The sequence below is a fragment of the Macaca fascicularis genome, chromosome 3 (assembly GCF_037993035.2).
Source record: "Macaca fascicularis isolate 582-1 chromosome 3, T2T-MFA8v1.1".
Classification (NCBI taxonomy): Eukaryota; Metazoa; Chordata; class Mammalia; order Primates; family Cercopithecidae; genus Macaca; species Macaca fascicularis.
Window position 1 is genome coordinate 148938024 of NC_088377.1, and position 19021 is coordinate 148957044.

The 19021-nt window shown below is 36.7% G+C and overlaps 1 protein-coding gene across 4 annotated transcripts in view; it reads right to left on the reverse strand.

Moving 5' to 3' along the window:
* COG5 (component of oligomeric golgi complex 5) overlaps nt 1-19021 on the reverse strand; it is a 364064-nt gene that overhangs the window by 199400 nt on the left and 145643 nt on the right. For all 4 annotated transcript variants that reach the window (XM_045387484.2, XM_005550486.4, XM_065541066.1 and 1 more), the window contains one exon: nt 14684-14814. In XM_045387484.2, coding sequence (XP_045243419.2) covers nt 14684-14814 — 131 coding nt within the window. The remainder of the gene's footprint in view (nt 1-14683; nt 14815-19021) is intronic.

Consider the following 19021-nt stretch of genomic DNA (forward strand, 5'->3'; position numbering starts at 1 on the left):
GGTCTTCTGCTTTAGGGAAAAGGCAAGTTCATGAATACTTAGTTACTATCACTAGCAACAACTACCACAGGGTCGGGATTATAGACAGGTACTAAGCTCCAAAAGAAGTGAACACAGAAATCTTCTTTCCTGATGACCTCTAAAGATAAGTAAAAACATTATCTTGCTCCACCTTGAACCCCCAGAAAATCTCATATTTGTTTACTGAGAAAGTTTCTAATTCACAACGTAAAGTCATCTTCCTAATTAAAATGTCATCATTTTACTGTGGGGGACTGGTATCTATGGTGATGCAGGAACTGATCCAGATCACAATTTCTACCACCTATTTTTGAAAGCTAGTTAAAGCCTGAGGTAATGGAGTCTGTTGTAATCCTGAAAAAATAAATAAATAAATAAGGTCCTCTCCCTTTCTTTGTGTGACTTCTGTCAGTGAAAGACTCTGTGGTGAGTAGAAAAGAGAGAAATGGGAATCAGGAAGAGCCGCAGGTGGATGGTACATCCAGTCGCATGCTGTGACAGACTGCTTATAGAGGTGAAAAATGTTTTTTCTAACATGATCATATTCTGTGCATCCCCAGAAGATGTGCCCTAAGTCACGAGTCCTTCCAAATTTTTCCAGTGGAAGTGATAGTGATATCACTATAAATCTTTCCCATCCAGAAATAATAAGGCTTTTGTAAGGTCAGAAGTTTATTTATGTATTTTTCGTGTAGAAAGAAACAATAGCTTCTCCATATCTAAACAGTCATTTAGTTTATAAATTTGAAAACAGACATTTTGCAATATGATAGTATTTTATAATACTACAAAGCTATTTAAAACATACAAATAAATACAAAACACTTAGGCAATTAACTGGAAAAAACAGTAGTGATGAAAAAGGTTATCCGCATTTACTAAAACAATTTTGGTTTGGAAAGGAATGCTAAAAAAAGAAATTGCACTAACTTTCTTCAAACAAATAGTTGTTTCAGATAACAAAGGAATAGCTATTATATTAGTCTGTTCTGTCTGCTATAATAAAATACCATAGACTGGGCTTATAAACAAGAGAAATTTATTTCTTGCAGTTCTGGAGACTGGGAAATCCAAGTTCAAGGTGTCAGCAGTTTGGGTATCTGATAAGGGCTCATCTTCCTAGTTCACACAAAGACACCATTTTTTTTTAAAATTATACTTTAAGTTCTGGGATACATGTGTAGAATGTGCAGCTTTGTTACATAGGTATACACGTGCCATGGTGGTTTGCTGCACCCATCAACCCGTCATCTGCATTACATATTTCTCCTAATGGTATCCCTCCCTTAGCCCTACAACCCCGACAGGCCCCAGTGTGTGATGTCCCCTTCCCTGACAAGGACACCTTTTTAATGTAATCTCACATGGCAAAAGGATAAGCAGCTCTCTCAGGCTCTGAGTAAAATGAGGGGTAGAAGGAGAGGGGAAGGTACATAGAAAATGCAAAAAGTCTTTTATAATGGCACTAATCCCATTCATGAGGGTCCCTCCTTCATGACCTGTTTACCTCCCAAAGGCCAACATCCAAATAACATAATCTTGGGGGTTAGGATTTCAACATAAGGAGAATTTGAGGAGGATGCATTCAGAACACAGCAGCCATAAAAATGAAGTGACAACTTATCTGCAAATTACAGTTAGGTGACTCTATTATTATTATTATTATTACTATTTTTATGATTTTAGTAAGGGCAGAATTCAATGAAGTAATAGAAATATCATCAATTTCTTTAACATGATTCAACAGAAAGTAATAATTTAGTTTTTAACAAAAGATCTCATTGAATTATCAGTCAATAACCAAAAATGTAAAAATCACTGAAGACAATGAAGATGGAGAATTTTTAGTGTTATTAAATACTACAATTTCACAACTGGTAAAGATAGCACTAAAGACTCATGCTATATTAAGTTTTACAATGAACTGACATTGAAAATGATGGGCATCAACTACATACTCAGTAAGAGAGGATCATCAACACTTTTGAGGAATCAAATTAATATCAGAAATTATTAAATGTTACTGATAATATGATGTAACTTTTCAAAAGTTCCTTGTTTACTGTACATCTATTCAGGCTAAGAGCCTATAAACTAAGTGTGTAATCATTCATGAATGCAATAGTACTTCAAAGTTAAAATACTGTAATTCTTTTAGTCCATATTTATAAGAAACATTGTACATTTAACTATTTTAATAATCTCTGATACATGCAAGAATATAATTTGAGGATAAAATACATATAAGCTGCAGCATCTGTTCTAACAGGGAGTGTGAAGCGTATTAGCGTATTCCAGGCATAAAAAGAGTACCAAGGCCCTAAAGAAGAAAGGAAAATGGGATGTGAACGACTAATAGAAAGCTTATCAGACTGAAAAGCAGAGATACACATGGAGAGTAGCATAAAATGTGCATGTTTAAATGCTGATGAGGAAACAGTATAAGGGAAATGAGGGATGGAAATGTCTACAAGATAAAGTTCTAAGAAAATAGAAAATAGGATCTAGAGCAGAGGTGGTGTGAGAGGACTCTCAGTGAAGCAGGAATTAAGGACATCTGCTCACAGTAAAATGGGGGTATGGCAAGAGAAGATGGTTGATGGAAAGTAAAGACAGTGTAGAAGAATAATTTCAGAAGATGAAAAAAAAAAACAGTTGGCCAGAAAACAAAAATTCTGAGGAACACTGAAGGACCAGTTTAGATTAGTCATCAAATGGAGACTTCCTAAAAATACAAATACAATACAAATTGCTTCACAAATTGTCAAATAATTTTCAATATAATTATTTAATAAAATTAGAACAAACTGCTTGGTCTTACTAAAGAAGTGCGGAAGCAGGAGCTCCAGATCATGATTCTATTACTTGCCAGCTATGTAATCTTCAGTTAATTTCCTAACCTTTCCATTTCTTTGTTTCCTTAACCATACAGAAAGTGGATAATTGTATCTTCTTCACAGATCTGTTATTGCAATTGAGATAACAAATGTAAAGTGACTAACACAGAGCCTGACAAAGAACAGAGACTGAACAATGGTTCGTTTCATTCTTAATTCCTAAACTGCCTGCTGACACAGCTGGATGACACCTCCTGTCTTGTTGCTGTCTGAGAAGAAAAGGCACTAGCTCCAAAACACAGGCTCTTACAGCCTGCTTCCCAAGAAGCCTTATCTCAGTGACATGATTATTAAGAGTTTAATCCTCTCAGCTCCACAAAACTCGAAACCTAACTTTGTGAGAAACCCAGGTCTGAGGAAGACAGACACAAACAACTAAGCTCAGAAAGATGTTACAAACACAAATATCAATTTATACATAAGAAATACAGTAAATTTCATGTACTGAACCAGAATGTTAATATTGGCAGATAATACATTTTCTCCCTTTAGGAAAATTGTACAGCACGCTGCAATAGTCTGAATGTTTGTGTCTTTCCTCCTCAATTCATATGTTGAAATCCTAACTGCCAAGGTGATAGTATTAGAAGGTGTGGCCTTTGGGAGGTGATTATGTCATGAAGGCAGGGCACCCATGAATGGGATTTGTGCCCTTATAAAAGAGGCTTGAGAGCGCCTTTGCTCCTTCTACCACATAAGGACACATCGAGAGGGCATCATTTGTGAATCAGATCGTTGGCCCTCAGTAGATACCCAATCTGCTGGCACCTCCAGCCTTCAGACTTCCCCAGCCTCCAGAACTGTGAAAAATAAATTTCTGTTGTTTATAAGCCACCCAGTTTATGGTGTTTTGTGACAGCAGTCCAAATGGACTAACAGAGGAGCCAAATTATACTCAGAAGGTTACTTTATACATCTAAATAAGACAAATGAATTGGATAACATTAAAGGATAATGTCAATAAACTATGATAATATGATCCATATGGCCTTACAGGGAGAAAATACTCCCCCTCCACTGAGCAGAATCTATCCTCCTATGAAGCATGCTGAGACATACAACAAAATTATAGTTCCCTAACTCCTATTTTTCTAAGATCTATGCAGATCATTCTACCTCTACCCACGCAGACACACATTACTTTTATACTTTTGTCTTTTTAATCCGATTTATTAGAAATAGGCCACTGGTTAAATAACAACAGTCATCTACTTTGATAAATCTTTTGAATAAATTTATATAGTCTGAACAGATAACAAAACTATCAATACTTAAGGAAGACTTCCTAAAAGTTTGTCAGTCTCTTAATTTTTAATATGAATTTAAAAACCAAAGAAAAGTCAAACTTGACAACTGGTAAAAAAGTGCACAAGACAATAAAATATCTAATATATATTTACTAAGAAACTACTATGCTAAAAAATACTTTCTTACTTTAAATATAAGACAATTCAATTAAAAAACAAAAAGCCTTTAACAGTAACCATTCCGTTTTGACATGTTAAATTTATCCATCCCTATTGAAGATAATATTTTGGTTTTAAAAATGTTGGTAGTTTCCTTTCTAGAATTACTTGGTTTGAGTCCCATGACTCTAAAATATAGTAAAATTTTAAGAACTGCATAAAGATATATAAAAATGTGTATATCAAAAACATTTCATAGATACAAAATTTTAAGTAGTATATATACATAAGGTTTCCCATTAGATTAATACAAAAGGCTTGTGACATTGCACTCCCTGAAATATAAATTGCCATCTTTCTCACAACTAAACAAACTATGCTAATATCAGTTTTCTGTAGAAATATTCATATTTATTCAAGGTTGACTTGGAATTCCTTCAATATTTCTTTGAGAAGTAATTATCAAAGAATTTGATAATTTGAGCAATCATCCTTCAAAAGAAACATTAGGGCCGGGCACGCGATGGCTCATGCCTGTAATCCCAGCACTTTGGGAGGCACAGGCGGGTGGATCATCGGAGGTCAGGAGTTTGAGACCAGTCTGGCCAACATGGTGAAACCCTGTCTCTACTAAAAATACAAAAATTAGCTGGGTGTGGTGGCACGTGCCTGTAATCCCAGCTACTCGGGGGGCTGAGGCGGGAGAATCACCTGAACCCGGGAGTCGGAGGTTGCAGTGAGCTGAGATCGCACCGCTGTACTCCAACCCGGGCAACAAGTGCAAAACTAAGTCTCAAAAAAAAAGAAAAAGAAAAAGAAACATTAAGACCATCATCCAGTGTTTCATCCAATTATTTAATACTTAATAAATACTTATTGAGCAATACAAAGAATGGGAAAACAGAGATAAAAGATACAGTACTAGGTCTTAATGAATGTCAATCCAGTGAGTACATCAAAACATATATATAACACAGTGTGATAAATAAAATGCTCAAATATAATAAATAACATTATTAAGCATCTTCTTCTTCTTTTTTTCAAAGGTGTATTATAACCCTAAATAGAGGTTCTAAAACCACCCACGAAAATCAGGAAAGGATATTTGGGGAACTTAAGGAGGAAAAAGTTGGGTAAAGAATGAATACAAAACAAATAGCCACGTAAATTCAACCAGTAACTGTGTTCAAAGAATATTTAACATTAAATGCAAGCCACAGAGGCTGAACAAACCTGTTATATTCAGGGAAACAAGGGACAGCCATAAGTGTCACTTGGGGATGTAGCAAGATGGCAAGAAGCAAATGGGGTTACAGTTTGAGATTTACAAAGAACAAAGTGGTTGAAGAATTTTAAGTACTAAATGGATACGACTAGATATATCTAACATTAAGATCACTGTAGAAGCAGTATGAATATTAAATGGAAATCAGACACTAATAGAAGACTAATATAGTAATCAGGATGAGAAAGCTAAGGGTATGAAACAAGAATACAGAAACAATCAGATTAGAACAGGAGTCAACAAACTATGCTCATGGGACAAATCTGGTTCATGCTTGTTTTTGCTAATAAAGTGTTAATGGAATACAACCAAGCTCATTTATTTACATATTGTCTCTGGCTGTTTTCCTGCTACAACAGCAGAGTTCAGTAGTTATAACTGAAACTAAAGGGCCTACAAAATCTAAACTAATTTACTATCTGTCTCTTCACGAAAAGTTTGCTCGTCCTTAGATGAGCTGATTTCCAAGTTTCCCAGTTGAATAGTGGTGCTCCACAGCAGCTAACAAACACAGGAGAAGATATATTTGACAACTCTGTTTTTTAATATTCTGAGTTACAGAGTCATTAGGAGAGTCTCATGGAATAATGTGGATGATACTAAGAATGAGCTTGCTCAATATACATTCCAGCTTCCTTTTAGTATGTGTTTGCTGTAAAAGGGTCCAGATATGACTAATATTCCGTCAACTATAAGAACTTGTTTGACATTTAGATGGCAGAGGCTGTACTTTTCCTACTTCTGTTGTTTTCCCTGCCAAGCTTGGTCATAGAGGTGTTTGGATTTCTCCTATTGGCTCTAATGGGGCCTGGTGTATAGTCCCTAGCATTACGAGTACCAAAAGGCAGAACAGAGGACATCCATTTTGCTGATCTAGATCCTGTCAGAGGAAATATGGCTCTGAAGCTATCAGATGCAATGAAGATTATATAAAACACCAGTAGGCAGTTTCCTGACATGGAGGAAGCAATATCTGCCCAACTTGTCCAATTCTGCACAGTTCAGTAGTTCTGAGAAGTTCAGATCTTCTTCTTGAGCCCTCCCAACCATATCCTATAATAAATCCCTATCTACTAAAACTTGCTAAAGTAAATTCTGTTTTCTATAAGCAAATTTTAACCAATACAACCATCCTGCAGGCAGGGCAGGCAGCTATAAAGATTTGGTGTTTACGAAAGAGATCTTGGATGCAGAGTGAGATTTTAAAGTTATCAGCAAATGGGAATGTACGAGATCATCAAGGAAAAGCACTTAAAATAAAAAGTGGTCACAAAGAAAGAGAGAATACAAAGATTAAGGAAGTAAGCAGAAATTATTACAACTATGAAGAAACCAAAAAGCAATGTCAAGAGAAGGAAAAAAAAAAAAAAAAGAAAGAAAACAGGAGAGATTGAGATAAGGAAACTAAGAGAAGAAAGGCTGTCAAGAAGTTGAAATGGCTACCAATGTCAAAATTTGAGAAACAAAAAAAAAGTCCTTTGGGAAACTGGGAGGTCACCCCAGTAATCTACTGGGGTATAGACTTCAATAAATCTACTGAAAGTGTGTTAGAAGCCACAATAGTGTAGACTGGGGACTATAGGAGAAGTCAAGAAAAGGAGACAGTAAGAGCAGCTTATTCTTCCAAACAGTTTGACTATGAAGTAAACAGACTAGGAAATAGTTACATAATAAGATATAACTAAGTAAACAGTTAAACTTGAAGAATCCTTTTTCCTTTTAAGTGTGAGAAATTTTAGTATCTTTGTTTACTGCTAAAAAAAAGGAAAAGGTTGAAGATTCAGACAAGCTAAGGAGCAAAGTAAAGAAGCAGGGCAGAAAGGATGGTGTGGAATTCGCCTTAAATAGGAAGGTTAGAGATCTGATGGAGTTGTATCCTTAAGAATGAACTAGGCATGAAGTCAAAACCATGCATGCCTTGTGATCTTGATTTTCTTTGTAAGGAGTGTGACAAGATCATCTCATGACAATGAGAGAGAAGACACTGGAGGTTTACAGTGAATAAAAAAAATTTGAAACAACCATCTGTGAAATGGAAGAGGGAATTGGACATAATAAAAAAGTAATTGAGGCCAGGTACAGGGGGGTGGTTCCAAGATGGCCGAATAGGAACAGCTCCAAGCTACAGCTCCCAGTGCGAGCGACACAGAAGACGGGTGACTTCTGCATTTCCAACTAAGGTACCGGGTTCATCTCAATGGGGCATGTCGGAAAGTGGGTGCAGGACAGTGGGTGCAGTCCACCGAGTAAGAGGCGAAGCAGGGCGAGGCATCACCTCACCTGGGAAGTGCAAGGAGTAAGGGAATTCCCTTTCCTAGCCAAGGGAAATCCTGACACACAGCACCTGGAAAATCGGGTCACTCCCACCGTAATACTGCACTTTTCCAAAGGTCTTAGCAAACAGCACACCAGAAGATTATATCCCGAGACTGGCTCAGAGGGTCCCACACCCACGGGGCCTCCCTCATTGCTAGCACAGCAGTCTGAGATCTAACTGTAAGGTGGCAGTGAGGCTGGAGGAGGGGTGCCCGCCATTGCTGAGGCTTGAGTGGGTAAACAAAGCAGCCAGGAAGCTCGAACTGGGTGGAGCCCACCACAGCTCAAGGAGGCCTGCCTGCCTCTGTAGACTCCACCTCTAGGGACAGGGCATAGCTAAACAAAAAGCAGCAGAAACCTCTGCAGATGTAAACATCCCTGTCTGACAGCTTTGAAGAGACTAGTGGTTCTCCCAGCATGCAGTTTGAGATCTGAGAACAGACACACTGCCTCCTCAAGTGGGTTCCTGACCCCCAAGTGGCCTAAGTGGGAGGCACCCCCAAGTAGGGGCAGACTGACACTTCACACAGCTGGGAATGCCCCTGAGACCAAGCTTCCAAAGGAATGATCAGGCAGCAAAATTTACTGTTCTGCAATATTCACTCTTCTGCAGCCTCTGCTGCTGATACCCAGGCAAACAGGGTCTAGAGTGGACCTTGAGCAAACTCCAACAGACCTGCAGTTGAGGGTCCTGTTAGAAGGAAACTTAACAAACAGAAAGGACATCCACACCAAAACTCCATCTGTACGTCACCATCATCAAAGACCAAAGGCAGATAAAACCACAAAGATGGGGAAAAAACAGAGCAGAAAAGCTGAAAATTTTAAAAATCAGAGTGCCTCTCCCCCTCCAAAGGAACGCAGTTCCTCGCCAGCAATGGAACAAAGCTGGACGGAGAATGACTTCGATGAATTACGAGAAGAAGGCATCAGACGATCAAACTTCTCCAAGCTAAAGGAGGAAGTTTGAACCCATCGCAAAGAAGCTAAAAACCTTGAAAAAAGATTAGATGCATGACTAACTAGAATAACCAACGTAGAGAAGTCCTTAAATGACCTGATAGTGCTGAAAACCATGGCACAAGAACTACATGACAAATGCACAAGCTTTAGTAACTGATTTGATCAACTGGAAAAAAGGGTATCAGTGATTGAAGATCAAATGAATGAAATGAAGTGAGAAGAGAAGTTTAGAGAAAAAAGAGAAAAAAGAAATGAACAAAGCCTCCAAGAAATACAGGACTATGTGAAAAGACCAAATCTACGTCTGATTGGTGTACTTGAAAGCGACAGGGAGAATGGAATGAAGTTGGAAAACACTCTTCAGGATATTATCCAGGAGAACTTCCCCAACCTAGCAAGGCAGGCCAGCATTCAAATTCAGGAAATACAGACAACACCACAAAGATACTCCTCGAGAAAAGCAACTCCAAGACACATAATTGTCAGATTCGCCAAAGTTGAAATAAAGGAAAAATGTTGGGGCAGCCAGAGAGAAAGGTCGGGTTACTCACAAACGGAGGCCCAAGAGGCCCATCAGACTAGCAGCGGATCTCTCGGCAGAAACTCTACAAGCCAGAAGACAGTGAGGACCATTATTCAACATTCTTAAAGAAAAGAATTTTCAACTCAGAATTTCATATCAAGTCAAACTAAGTTTCATAAGTGAAGAAGAAATAAAATCCTTTACAAACAAGCAAATGCTGAGAGATTTTGTCACCACCAGACCTGCCCAACAAGAGCTCCAGAAGGAAGCACTAAACATGGAAAGGAACAACCGGTACCAGCCACTTGCAAAAACAGGCCAAAATGTAAAGACCATTGATAGTAGGAAGAAACTGCATCAACTAACAAGCAAAATAACCAGCTAACATCATAATGACAGGATCACATTTACACATAACAATATTAACCTTAAATGTAAATGGGCTAAATGCTCCAATTAAAAGACACACACTGGCAAATTGGATAAAGAGTCAAGACCCATCAGTGTGCTGTATTCAGGAGACCCATCTCATGAGCAGAGACACACATAGGCTCAAAATAAAGGAGTGGAGGAAGATCTACCAAGCAAATGGAAAATAAAAAAAGGAAGGGGTTCCAATCCTAGTCTCTGATAAAACAGACTTTAAACCATCAAAGATCAAAAGAGACAAAGAAGGCCATTACATAATGGTAAAGGGATCAATTCAACAAGAAGAGCTAACTATCCTAAATATATATGCACCCAATACAGGAGCACCCAGATTCATAAAGCAAGTCGTTAGAGACTTACAAAGAGACTTAGACTCCCACACAACAATAATGGGAGACTTTAACACCCCACTATCAACATCAGAGAGATCAATGAGACAGAAAGTTAACAAGGATATCCAGAAATTAAACTCAGTTCTGCACCAAGCAGACCTAATAGACATCTACAGAATTCTCCACCCCAAATCAACAGAATATACATTCTTCTCAGCACCACATTGCACTTATTCCAAAATTTACCACATAACTGGAAGTAAAGCACTCCTCAGCAAATGTAAAAGAACAGAAATTATAACAAACTGTCTCTCAGAACACAGTGCAATCAAACTAGAACTCAGGATTAAGAAACTCAATCAAAACTGCTCAACTACATGGAAACTGAACAACCTGCTCCTGAATGACTACTGGGTACATAACAAAATGAAGGCAAAAATAAAGGTGTTCTTTGAAACCAATGAGAACAAAGATACAACATACCAGAATCTCTGGGACACATTTAAAGCAGTGTGTAGAGGGAAATTTATAGCACTAAATGCCCACAGGAGAAAGCAGGAAAGATCTAAAATTGACACCCTAACATCACAATTAAAAGAACTAGAGAAGCAACAGGAAACATATTCAAAAGCTAGCAGAAGGAAACAAATAAGTAAGATCAGAGCGGAACTGAAGGAGACAGAGACACAAAAAACCCTTCAAGAAAATCAATGAATCCAGGAGTTGGTTTTTTGAAAAGATCAACAAAATTGAAAGGCTGCTAGCAAGACTAATAAAGAAGAAAAGAGAGAAGAATCAAATAGACGCAATAAAAAACGATAAAGGGGTTATCATCACCGATCCCACAGAAATACAAACTACCATCAGAGAATACTATAAACAACTCTACTCAAATAAACTAGAAAACCTAGAAGAAATGGATAAATTCCTGGACATATACACTCTCCTAAGACTAAATCAGGAAGAAGTTGAATCCCTGAACAGACCAATAAGAGGCTCTGAAATTGAGGCAATAATTAATAGCCTACCAACCAAAAAGAGTCCAGGACCAGGGATTCACAGCCGAATTCTACCAGAGGTACAAGGAGGAGCTAGTACCATTCCTTCTGAAACTATTCCAATCAATAGAAAAAGAGGGAATCCTCCCTAACTCACTTTATGAGGCCAGCTTCATCCTGATACCAAGCCTGGAAGAGATACAACAAAAAAAACAGAATTTTAGACCAATATCCCTGATGAACATCGATGCAAAAATCCTCAATAAAATACTGGCAAACTGAATCCAGCAGCACATCAAAAAGCTTATTCACCATGATCAAGTGGGCTTCATCCCTCAGATGCAACGCTGGTTCAACATATGCAAATCAATAAATGTAATCCAGCATATAAACAGAACCAAAGACAAACACCACATGATCATCTCAATAGATGCAGAAAAGGCCTTTGACAAAATTCCACAGCCCTTCATGCTAAAAACTCTCAATAAATTCGGTATTGATGGAACGTATCTCAAAATAGTAAGACCTATTTGTGACAAACCCACAGCCAATATCATACTGAATGGGCAAAAACTGGAAAAATTCCCTTTGAAAACTGGCACAAGACATGGATGAACATACCATGGATGCAGCTGGAAACCATCATTCTCAGCAAACTATCACAAGAACAGAAAACCAAACACCACATATTCTCACTCATAGGTGGGAACTGAACAATGAGAACACTTGGACACAGGAAGGGGAACATCACACACAGGGGCCTGTCGTGGGGTGGGGGGAGGGGCGATGGGGTAGCATTAGGAGATATACCTAATGTAATGACCAGTTAATGGGCGCAGCACACCAACATGGCACATATATACATATGTAACAAACCTGCACGTTGTGCGCATGTACCCTAGAACTTAAAGTATAATAAAAAATTAAAGCAATAAAGATGTAATAACTTAAAAAAAAAAGTAATTGAAACCCAGCTGCATCTCAGAATCGTAAATTTTGGTTACATCAATCTTACAGTTGTCTGTGTTTTGTGTTGTTTTGTTTTTGTTTTTTAAGAGCAATGACAAGCCTAGGCATAGAAGTAAAATAGGGATAAATGTTGCATGGTCCACAGATGGCATTTTGCTGTGCAGGAGTAGTAGAAAGGCAAAGGTGAGAGAATTTGAGGGTATCATCAAGAGCAATGGTTCTTGGTACCAGATCTACTGAATCAGAAATTCTGGGTGTTGGGCTCAGCTGTCTGTGTTTAACCAGTCCTCCCATCAATTCTGATGCGTGGTGAAGTTTGAGAATCATTAGTTAGGTGAATAGTTGAAGAGACTCATCTTTGATCAATTTAATACAAAAAAATAAGTAGAGCCAGAGAAGGGGACAGATATGAGGTTGACAGAGTAGAAAACCATCGAGTAGTAAAGGCATTTATGCTATAGATGACTTAACAGACTGATGGTTTTGTTTTGTTTTGTTTTGTTTTGTTTTTGAGATGGAGTTTGCTCTTGTTGCGCAGGCTGGAGGGCAATGGCAAGATCTCGGCTCACCACAACCTCCGGCTTCCAGATTTAAGCAATTCTCCTGCCTCAGCCTCCCGAGTAGCTGGGATTACAGGAGTGCACCACAATGCCTGGCTAATTTTGTATTTTTAGTAGAGATGGGGCTTCTACATGTTGGTTAGGCTGGTCTCGAACTCCCAACCTTAGGTGATCTGCCTGCCTCGGCCTCCCAAAGTGCTGGGATTACAGATGTGAGCCACTGTGCCCGGCCAAGAGACTGAAGTTTTAGGTTAATAAAAGAATTATGAGTTATAACAGGAACAAGAGAGTGGGAGGGCAGAAAAAATAGGAATTTACAGTCAAAGGAAGAGACACTGAAGACTTAGACCAAATGCTAATGACAATATTCAACATTAATAAGGAGGGAAAGATACTGAAATAGGATGGAAGGGAAGGGCATTAGACTCAACTTTGGGCTAGTAGATGTCAAACTACTGTGAGCCCAACATATAAGAATAACCACCTCCATAGGTATTGGTAACATCCACGATGATGGGATTTAGAATGGAGAGAAAACAGTACTGCTGAAGTCCTAGAGATGGCAGACACAAAAGGATTAGGAGATAAAAGCAACCATATGAGGAAGAGGACAATATGTTATAGAAAATAAATCCCCTGTATAAAATCCCAAAAAAAGGCATAATTCTTATAGGATGGAGGGCTACAAAGTCAAACCCAGACGCCACTTCTTTAGGAAGGCAACTGCCCTTTCTTGTTTTGAAATTCAGGGCAAAATGTTTGATTAATAGAGTTATCTTTTCCTTCTCTTTTGAGGATCTAAAAAAGGTATCTTCTCTTATTTAATGTAGAGAAATACTCTATTTTTTTTTTTAAACAGTGTAAGAGTTCCATCCTTATACGGAGACCTAGAGTTAAAACATAATTGACCAAACAACTAAAAGTAATCTCTAATGTTAGAAGTTAGAATAATAATTATTTTTGGGGAAGACAGAAGAGAGTAAAAATTGCGAGAGAGGGCAAAGAAACTCTAGGAGTACTGGTAATGTCCCATTTCTGACCTGGTTTTGATTTCACGGGTATGTTCACACTGTGGTATTCATTCTATATGAAAGTTTATGATTTGTTCACTTTTCATTTTGCATATAATATTCAATTTTAAAAGAATAACTACCTGATTCAGTTATATTTTAAAAATTACAACTATTTAGGAATCAGAAGTCAAGTACCTTCCTGATTTAGAGGCTACTTAAAGAACAGCACATTAATAACATTATTTCTGCCTAATATAAATGCACAAAAGGAAATTCCTGGTTTAGAGGATATGAAAAAACTCTAAGGATTAATAATTATTTTGGAGCCCAATACAAATGGAGAAAATACCTGGGTATAATACAAGGGTAGATTTAAGATCTAATTCTAAGTTGTTGAATCTAATACATCAATACCTTTGAATTTCTTCTAATTCAGAAAATTAAGCATCAGGAAAATGATACCCTAGGAGAAATGTCAAGTCAAAAATTTTTAAAATTATGGCATAATGATTAAGATTGAAAAGTTCTGGGACTCGAGTGATTAAAATTTGAATCCAAACTAATTTACTAGCTATGTGATTTTCAACAACTTATTTAAGTTCTGTTTCTTCAACTGTAAAATAAAATTAACAATAATACCAATCTTACTGGGTTGTTGAAAGGCTTAAATGAGGAACCACGCTTTAGACAAAGCATGCATGGTCAGCTATCTATCTATATATGCACATCATAAAAAATACATTTCATGTTATATACATTATACATTAGAAACATTAGGTCTATTTTTAAATTAAATATACTGAACATATATTAAGATTTCCCTTAACTATGACCTATTCTCTGATTTAAATTGTAGACATACTTTCTCAGTGATAAAATGAAGACATATATTACTTATTTGAACTCAAAGTCAAATGTTCACCTGTATTATGAGACATTTTTTCACATTAAAAAAGTCTTATTTTTATTACCTGAGTCTCCAAACCCTGCTCTAGTAGGCGCTTAGCTTGATTTTCCACTTCAAGTCGGGCTCTTGCAATAAAAAGTAGGTCATTTTCTATCACTTCTATTCCAGAAAGATCTATTCCTTGAGAAAGATAATCTGTTTAAAACAAAAACACACACATTCAAATATTTCAATACTGAATAAATATCAAGGTATTAAAAGACGTATAACTTCTCAAAAAAAAAGGCTATTAAAGAGGATTGCCTTTCAAAATCCATATTTTAAAAAATACAGTTTCCCAAATATTTTCTATTTAATAAGTAATTTATGCTGGAGTTAAATGCTCCAAATAAGACAGATTTGGTAAGACAAGAATAGAAACGATGATTATTACAAGTTTAAGGAAATGTCAAGAGATCACATTTAAAAGTGTCAAATTTAGTATTTTTAAGTAAATAAATATTCTCATATTTTCAGAAAATTCTCAAGATGCAACTACAGTTTTTTTTGCTGCTGCTGTTGTTGTTTTTAAGAGATGGAGGAGTCTCAATATACTGCCCAGGCTGGAGTGTAGTGGACTCTCACACATGTGATTATATTTCACTATAGTCTCAAAGCTCCTGGGCTCTAGCAGTCCTCCCACCTTAGCCTCCCAAGTAGCTGGTACTACCAGTACCTGGCATCACGCCCAACTATTTTCTTTTTTTTTTTTTTTTAAGAGACAGGGTCTCTCTATGTTGTTCAGGCTGGTCTCAAACTCCCGGCCTCAAGTGATCCTCCCATCTTGACCTCTTGAGTAGCTGGGCCCCAGTATTTTTAAAAGCAAAAAAGAGGCCTTCATCACATTGTAAAACCACCACCAGCTCCCACCTCCCCAGTTATCCAAACCACATTTACAATCACTCACCTTAAGAAGTAACCAAACAACATGCTAGATTTGCAGTGCAAAGGGCTCTAACAGCTCGGAGGGAGAAAGGTCTATATTATTTTAGTTACTAATTATTCCACAAACCTACTTTTCAGTAAGAGACATGTAGCAACAGAGGAAAAAAAAAAAAAAAGAAAAGAAATGTAGTAACAACCCCCAGCATCTGCCCCTCACCACAGAAGAACAGAGGGATTATGATACTAAATTTTCCCTTCCCACTTATCTGATGCATACAATCACTATCAGTGGTACAAGTTTTTATACGTCTGCTCTTTGTTAAGCACATCTAAAGACCGGAGCCAAGAACAAAATGATGATGATGATTCTAATAACAATGACTAGCATTTTTAAAGATGTAGCATGTATAATACATTAAGCTAGATACAAGGTATATATTACTTTAATACCTCTGTTATTTGTAATTTTCTAAACAATCTTGCTAGAAATATCATCATACCTAGATGAAGATACTAAAACCCAAAGAATTTAAGTAATCTGAACAAATTCACTTGGCTAGTAACTGGTAAAGCAGAATTTAAATCCTGGTTTTTCTGACACAGTCTTTTCAGTAGATAATCCCAGGCCAATCTGAAAAGCCTTGAAAGAAAAGAGCTTATATTCAAAGAGTGAGTATTCCTCCAATATTCTTCCAATTTGCTCAGTGAAAGGGTAAAGATGTAAAAATCATAACAGATATAACTCTTCATAAAATTTGCCCAGGTTAGAACAACGAAAGTATTAAATAACTAGTTTAACTTCTAAAAATATGTGAATTTTTAAAAATATATATAATGCCAAACTTTGAAATATGGCAGCATTACTCACATCATGACAATTAAACCTTAATAAATGTGGAGTGCACAGCCAAAATTAACTTACTAGCCACTTAATACAAATACCTGTTGGATCCCTTCATATACCACAACAATGAAGCAGGAAATGAAATTGATCTATTTGAATTTAATGTATTTATCATCTCCTTAGGAGAAAACTATGAGACTACTGCTTTTAGTGGAAAATAAATGATATTAATTATCTCTTGGTGTACTTAACATGAGAAATATTTAATCTACTAGATTAGATAAAAGGGAGTTCAAGCACATCAGTCATTTCACTAGACTTTCAATATTCTAGTTAATAGTACACATGGCTACCAGAATAAACATTCTGGTATATTCTAGTTTATTATAGTCGTCCTTCCATTCATGAACCTCTGGCTTCACGCTGACTAACATGTTCTCCTATTTTGCAATAGAAAATGTCTTTATTGATTCCAAAATTCTCACTGTCCCCTCTTTTTCTTTTTTTTTTCTTTTTTTTTTTTTTTTTTTTTTGAGACTCAGTCTTGCTCTGTTGCCAGGCTGGAATACAGTGGCACAATCTCAGCAAACTGCAACCTCTGCCCCCTGGGTTCAAAGTGATTCCCCTGCCTCAGCCTCCCGGGTAGCTGGGACTACAAGTGTGCGCCACCATGCCTGGCTAATTTTTTGTATTTTACTAGAGATGGGGTTTCACCATTTTGGCCAGGATGGTCTTGATCTCCTGACCTCGTGATCCACCCGCCTCGGCCTCCCAAAGTGCTGGGATTACAGGCGTGAGCCACCACGCCTAGCCCGCTGTCCCTTCTTTTACTAGCCTCCTCCTTTGTTTAAAAGAAAACAAAAAGAAGTACAACTATAGTTTGCTAAAGAATTCAGCTATGCACTTATGTTTCACAACAATGTTAGCACTAAATTATTTATTTAGAAGAAACCAGATGAATGAGAAAAGCACGTTATGAAATGGGGTTGGTGCTGGAAGTTGAAAGAAATGAGGAGGGTAAATCTTCACGCTCCATAATGGGGAGTCAAAGAAGTTAAAAATTAAAAAGTATAAACATAAGCAGATTATTTACAGATATGGAGGCAAATACTAAAATAATTAGCTGAAAAAGACTGAAAAGTTTGCCTCTGAGAAAGAGTAAATGAGGCCAGGAAGAGGGCAGAGCATTGCCATTTTTAAAAAACCTTGTAGCTATTTGAGTATATTACACATGTATAACTTTCATAATAAATAAAACTAAATTTTAAAAAGTAAATAGAAGTTAAGAAAAATGATACCAAAAATTAAAATAAGGTGGCTAGCCTACTAGAAAAAAAAAAAATCACATCCTCTGAATCAATGATTCTGCTTCTGGGAATAAATAATAATTTTTAAAAAGAAGAAAAAGGTGAATATATTTGAGCAGGAAGGCATTTATTACAGTGTTCATTGCAACAGTAACACACACACATAGGGATATATGTACATGTGCACAAATGTATATATGTGCATGTATATATACACACACGTATGTATATATAAATAGCAACATTATAAGTTAGTAAAAACCAGTTTGGAAAACAATATGGGACTATCTGATAAGGTTTCATATATGTATCCCCCATGACCAAAATATTCCATTCCTAGGCACATACCACAGAGATGTTTTTATATACATGTATCAGAAGACATGTACAAGAATGTTCATAGTAGCACTTTTAAAAACAAAGCTGAAAACCCAAATAACCATCAACAAAAGAAAAAAAAAATGTGTAATATATTCATCCCAAGTACTACTATAGAGGAGTAAAAGTAAACAAATGACAGGTATATACATATGGTATAAATATCAATAACAATGAATCTCAGTAACACGATGTTAAGGAACAAGAACAAATTTTAGAAAACACACACAGCAACAAGTAATTCATACTGAGAAATATAAGACTAAATGATATATTATTTGGGATACACAGAAACACTAACAACATTTGGAAAAATCAGCAGAAGTAGCAGATACTATGTTACTTTAATACACTAATTCTTAAATTTAATGGGCAGTATTATAACTTATATATGTTAAAAATGTGTTTTTGCATTTGTGTATTTTCCCATTAAATGCTAAGTATGAACCAATGGCACAGAGTATAACACTTTTAGACAAGGACTTCACAACATTTACTGTAAGTGTATTTGATATGTTCCCCCATCAAAATAGACTGACCATGTCAAATAGACATGGATAATAAAGTAAGACAAGTCAGTTAAAATGTATAATGTCTGGATGGGATTAACAGCAGATGGGACATTATAGGAAAAGCAGAACATATTACCTCAGGGTGAAGAGTTTAATGCAAAGATTATTAACTGGTAACTGGAAAAAAGCTTTTAAGATAAGACCATGTTCATTAAAGATATTTTAGAAGTCAGAGAAATGTTAGAAAGAGGGGAAATTATATAACCCTATAACACAGAGGCAACTACTGGCCAGCGGAGCATTGGAATTTGCACAGCAGTATCTCAGAAATTTATGAATCTCCAAATTCTCAAGTAACAGAACAACAGCATATATCTTCCTCCTGGATATTTATGTGAGAAAGTGCAGAGAAAGGAAAAACTGATGTACAGGGTCTG